General features: G+C 40.6%; 2 protein-coding genes across 2 annotated transcripts in view; both read right to left on the reverse strand.

Annotated features, from left to right (window-relative positions):
- The window catches only part of LOC116673699 (zinc finger protein 431), a 193,334-nt gene that overhangs the window by 34,644 nt on the left and 152,545 nt on the right, over positions 1 to 6,145 (reverse strand). The window lies entirely within an intron of this gene.
- On the reverse strand, positions 998 to 6,062 carry LOC116673692 (ankyrin repeat domain-containing protein SOWAHC). The gene is made up of 2 exons (XM_032505913.1): positions 4,903 to 6,062; positions 998 to 2,392 (listed from the first exon to the last, which is right to left on the reverse strand). Exons 1-2 carry the CDS (start codon positions 5,707 to 5,709, stop codon positions 1,586 to 1,588), a joined length of 1,614 nt encoding a protein of 537 aa, XP_032361804.1. The 5' UTR covers positions 5,710 to 6,062; the 3' UTR covers positions 998 to 1,585.

A 6,145-nucleotide genomic window follows, 5' to 3' on the forward strand; every position in this document is an offset into this window, starting at 1 on the left:
TTTCCCCACTGGGGATCAATAAACACTAGAAATTAAATAGAGAAAAACTACAAAGTTTGCTAGGCCAAAAAGAACGCTAATCTTGCGATAAATAAATTGACGCCGTTAAAAATGAGTTTGCGTCAGCGCCATAAATATCGCGTTAAACTGACAGCACTAGATTTAACATAATATTTTTGATAGGTATCCCTAATATCTGCTTTAAAAATTGGAAGCAAAAACACAGTACAAATTGGGACAACTCTGTTTTGACTTCAAACCGATCAGTAATTAGTAGTTCAAAGTGTGCCGTTAATTATTTCTGGCAAAATTAAAGGCTGTTCATCCTCAATCAAAAATAGTGTATGAATGAATGAATAGTGCTGTAAAATTACTCCTTGTATTGAGTAGTGCGGACGGGAGGTGTAAACAAAGCAAAAGATATGCGTTTTTAAAATGCAAAGCAATGCACTTTTTTCAATTTATCAATAGATTTGAGGTTTTTGTCACTTGACTTTTTTTTAAAAATGTTTGTTGCTTTTTGTTAAAGGTCCAATGTGTAGGAATTTCTCCCATATAGCGTTGATCGTGTATTGCAATCAACTCTCTCGGACCACGCAGGTCAAATGACGTGTTACAGCTACGGTAGCCGTCATGCTTCAAAAAGCCGGTCTTTTGCTTTTTTCAATATCCTTTTTCTGGAAGAAAAAGAGGACTCCTGTTCCTGACACTTGGATTTTGAATATGTTAAGAGAGGCAATCAGGAGAGTTGGAACTTTTTAAATTTGTCATAAAAAAGAAAAGAACGACTATCGCTTTCTCTGACGTTCAACTTTGTTCAATTGTTTTTTTTTGTTTTTTTAGATATTTCTCACTTTCTTTCAATATTTCTGTTTTTTTCCTAAAAACATTTGAAACATTCATTAGACTTGCTGTTAACAAAACTGAGTCTATTGGCCATCTTGACTGAATGGATCTTCTCAAAGTTTGACTGTTTGGCATAAAATGATATTTCCTAAAGACTGAATATCCATCAGCTTTCACCTGCACACCACATATAAAGCAAGAAAATCAAACAAATTCAATGTCCCGAAAATGTTGAACCCCAGCTCCAAACTGCTGATACGCGTGTTTTTTTTAACATTCTATGATTTAGGCTATGGTCTATAAAATGTCAGAAACTGGTGAAAAATGTTTATCAGTCCTTTACGACGTCCTCAAAATGTCATGTTTTGTCCACAACTCAAAGATACTCAGTTTACTAGGAACTAGAAAATTCATTCACCAAACCGGAATCAGATACATTTTACCTTTTCTTTCATAAAAATATGATTAAAAACAGATTTATCAATTATCAACAAGTTAAACAAGATTTATTGATGCACTCAATCTGGGGATTTTTTTTTTTTTTCTTTTTTTTTTACACTTGGGTCTGCTAGTTTCATTTCCATTTTTAAACTTGTTTAATTGTTTCAAATCTGCGGACTTCAGCAGACTGTTCTCCTCGGGTTTGCTAGTTTTATTTTATTTTTTTTATTTTTTTAAATTTGTTTAACATCTGCAGAATTTTGCATCCATGTGGCACTGGCGATTAGATATCATGAGCTCACCCAAAGAAATGGGTCTTGGGTCTGGACTTAAAGGAAGCCTTCGCGGACCTGTCCAGCTCCTCTGTGTCCCGGAACGACGTACTGTTGACTATTTGTGATGTCCTTGAGCGGAGCTTCTGCAGTGTGGGCTTCATCCTGTAAAGCGAGGACTTCCTCCTGAAGGGTTTCTCTCTCTCGACCCCCCAGTCCACAGAGTCACCAAGTGGCTTCAGGTGAGACTGGAGAACCCTGGAGACGCTCCAGCGTCTTCCTGCGTCCCTGCGGCCTTCGTCCTCAGCGTTAGAGCGCTCGTACGCTCCGACGATGTCCCGTATGTCCATGCTCACATTGTCCGTGAGGTAGTGGCAGGCCTTCCTCCCGCTGTAGTCCCGGATGTCCACGTCTGCGCTGTAGGCGCCCACCAGCAGCTTCACCACCTCCATGTGGCTGTGCATGGCGGCGACGTGCAACGGCGTGTAGCCGCTGCTCGACCGGACGTCGACACTCGCGGGGACGTTGTGCTGTTTGGCGAAGTTGATGATGAGCGCGATGAGCTCCGGCTTGCCCTGCTTGGCCGCCCAGTGCAGGCAGGTGAAGCCCGTGACGAAATCCTTCCTCAGGATGAGGTTGGGCTCCTCGGCGAGGAGCTGGTACAAGCTGGCCCACTCGCCGTCTGAAGCGCACAGCATCCACTCGTGTTCCAGCGGGTCCAGAGTGGCAGAGGCCCTGTCGTCGTCAGGGTTGGAGGAGGCCACGGAGGAGGCATCGCCGTCGTTTTGGGAGGACGTGCATGCTGAGCTGCTGAACACAACGCTGCGCCTCACCTGGGGGAGAGGGGAGAGGGGAGAGGGGAGAAGGGAGGGGGGATCCAGACAGCAGAGGTTCAACCAGTCCCCCGGTCGTTTGTTCTTACCCTCTAATACGACCCACGGGGGCGTTTTCATAAACTAGCACCCCTTGCGGTGGCAGAGAATACTATCTAATTATATCCAACCCACACAACGTAACATTTTAGTGACGCTAAGCGTTAACGTTGTGAAACAGTTGCAGGTGGGAATACATTTAGGTACAAAAACTACTTGGCGCTATCCAAAAAGGAGTACATTTTTTTCGAAAAATGGAAAAAGAAGCGTAGAAATAGGATTTAAAAATAATTTTTGGAAAGGCGTCAAAGAATGCGTCAGTGAAAAGCATATCCCAACCATTTAAAAGAAATAAGGAATCAGAATCAGTCGAGAGGAACGAACAAAGTTGCCTTGTTATTATCATAATTTAAAGTTGTAAATAAGGTAATAAATTGCCAATATCTCACCGAATATCGCAATATGTTTTAGACACTGTTTTTACGTTTTTGTCGCTTATTTCAAATTCTTTGGCACTTTCCCCCTCCCCTCTTACAACCAGTATGTTAACCACTAGACTCAACGTATTTACACTAGCTTTACACTTATTCTTTGTTTAGATTTCATGGCCAATAAACCTTATCTGAAATTATCTACTTTTGGGGTTATAAAAAAAGCCAAAATTATGAATGGTTTAGGTAAGTTAAGTATGGAGAAACAAAAGTGGATAATCACTGATTGTGTCAAAGTTTAGTCAGGATAAAATTGAAGGAAACACCCAATATTGAATTAAAGTAGAGATCTGATCTTTAATTTCACTTGGGTCATTCTAAAACACTTAACGTTGTTTAATGTACCTAAACAACGATCAATCATCACCATATTTGTCATGGCCACATCTTGTCATGAACGCTTACGCCTGTCAGAAAAACTAAACTGTAATCCAACAATTATAGAAGTTATCTCACATTAACGTTTTCTTCTTCATTGGTGGCTATGGTGAGGAAAAGTGGTTCAATGTACCTAAACAATCATCAATGATTACCATATTTCTCTCTCATATTGCTCCTCATAATAACTGAAAACTGTCAAAAAAATCTAACCCAAAGTCCAGTTATTATGGATGTTTGCTAACATTAAGCGTTTCTGCTCCATTAGAGCCTATTGTAAGGAAAAAGCTTAATGTGGTTTAATGTACCAAAACAACAATAAATTATCACCAATATTCTCTCTCATATTGTTCTTCATAACCACTGAAAACTGTCCAAAAATTATTATGGTCATGAGGAGCAATATGAGAGAGAATATTGGTGATAATTGATTGATTGTTTAGGTACATTAAACCACGTTATCCCTCATGTTGTCCTCGGGTCCAATTGACTCGTTTTCCTATATCAATGTTCTTTTTAATTCCCTAAAATAACATGATTGATTCCACACAACGCTCTTTGCCAAGTACAAAAGTCTACTTTTAATTAATTTTCGGGTGTCTTATTCAATTTTATAGCATTTGAAAAATTGGTCTCCAAATAGTATTGAGTAAAAGTTGACATATGCAGTCTGGGATTATCCATCACATCACATCCTTTAATTGTAGTCTAAATAATTCCTAATTTCTGCTTTTCGAACTCAAATATTAGGTATAATTTCCTAAGAATGAGGTTTATTGACCAAATATTTCAAAAATAACTGTAAAACTAAAGTTAATAGTGTTAAAAATGTCAGAAAAACTGACAAAAGGGACAAAAACGTGAGAAAAAGTTAAAAACATTAATTAAAAAGCATCAACAAAAGTGTTGATTTTTCCCGTCAAAATTGAAACTCAACACTTTTGTTGACGCTTTTTAATTAATGTTTTTAACTTTTTTTTTAACGCTTTTTATCTTCTTTTTTTACGTTTTTGTCCCTTTTTTTCAATGTTTGTCACTTTTTTGACATTTTCAACACTGCATAACACTAAATTATTAACTTTAGTTTAACAGTTATTTTTGGAATTTATGGTCAATAAACCTTAATTATAGGAAAGTCTACCTAATGTTTGAGTTAGAAAAGAAGAAATTAGAAACTATTTAGACTAAAATTAAAGGAATGGATGTTAATGGATAATCACAGACTGCATATGTCAACTTTTACTCAACACTATTTGGAAACCAATTTTTCAAATGTTATAAAATTGAATAAGACACCACAGAATTAATGAAAGTAGAGATTTGTACTTGCAAAAGAGCGTCATGTTATTTGGTAATTACACTTGGGTAGTTAAAAAGAACATTGCTATAGGAAAATGGGTAACTTTTTCACCTTAGGCGTTTTAGGATGTCCAATTTCACTTGTGTACAGCGTTTTATGGAACCATCAATGTTATTTTGGGGCAATTTGGTTGAAAGAAACCCAAAAAGAAGGTCAAAGAAACTTTGAAAAACGGTCTAAATTGACCAGGACAACAGGGTTAAAAGCTACGCCGGCCTCCGGTGAACCCCAGCCTGACTCACCCGCGGGGAGCGCTCCATCATGACCTGCAGGAAGGGTCTTCCTTCTCTCCCGGACACTGTGTGTGTGTCCCCTGTAGCGTTTGGACTCTGCCCTGCTTCTTCCCGTGAGAGAGACTCGGTGGCGGGTGTGTCTCTGGGCCTGAGTCCAGCTGCCTGCTCCGGTCCTGTAGGACCAGTTTGTGCAGGCCCGGGCAGGTTGAACACCCATCCCTCTGCTGCGGGGAGAGGCGAAGCTTCAGTCACTGCAACCTCTGGTATGCGAGGAGGAGACGGCCCAACACTCTTCTTGGACGCCCTCTGTTCCCTGTGGAGGCTTCCTCTGTTTCCCATCTCCCCTGAGTGGCCGTCCGCTTCTTCCACTAAACGGACATGACACCGACTCTTGTCGCCGGTGTTGTCCGGGGAATTAGTTTCAGCAGTGGAGAAAGCATGCGGAACTGTCACCTGCCTGTCATTTCCGTAACCTGAGCCTGAGCCAGGTAGGGTTTGTTGTTGCACCTCCCCGCCTCCTCGGTTCGGGTCACGCGGCTTAACGAGTCCCTCTTTGTTTAACTCTCTCTCCGTGCCATTCGCCTCCTCTGCCCCGCGGAACCTTTTTCTCAGACAGACATATTTAACTCCGCTCTCAGTTTTTACATACGCAATGTGGTCAACGTAGTTTTTAAATGTCGTACGGACGGCCGTTTTCTTCGCTGGGTCCTCCGGGAACAACACTTTAAAATGCTCAATTAAGTCCGTGTTTTTCACTTTGCCCCCGTTCTTCTTCACAAAGTCCAGAATCGCCTCTTCAGTACACTCGGCGGCCATTGTTATCCAGAGGGAAAAGTAACCGTTAACCGTGGAAGTAACTAATTATCTTTGTAAGCATGCTTTTCTGTCGGACAGCCCTGAACAGAAACATTCACCGAATTGTCCTCCGGAACAGAAATGACTGTAGTACATCGGTTATAACGCGGAAAAGTGACGACAGGTGTGACGTATGGCGTTTACCTGCGTTGTAACCTATTTCCAGCGTTCAGGTGTTCACTGCCTCATAGCAACCATAGACTGTATATTAACGGTCTATGATAGCAACCGAGGGCCGGAAACGGACTTTGCAGACTGTACCATTTAGTCTGTAGGGGAGATTAAATTGTTAAAAAAAAAAAAAGAGAGAAAGGCAAAAAACACACTATAGACTATTAATATACGTACAGTCTATGACAGACACACACACACACAGTATACATATATAAATATATAT

Source organism: Etheostoma spectabile, chromosome 24, assembly GCF_008692095.1.
Source record: "Etheostoma spectabile isolate EspeVRDwgs_2016 chromosome 24, UIUC_Espe_1.0, whole genome shotgun sequence".
Classification (NCBI taxonomy): Eukaryota; Metazoa; Chordata; class Actinopteri; order Perciformes; family Percidae; genus Etheostoma; species Etheostoma spectabile.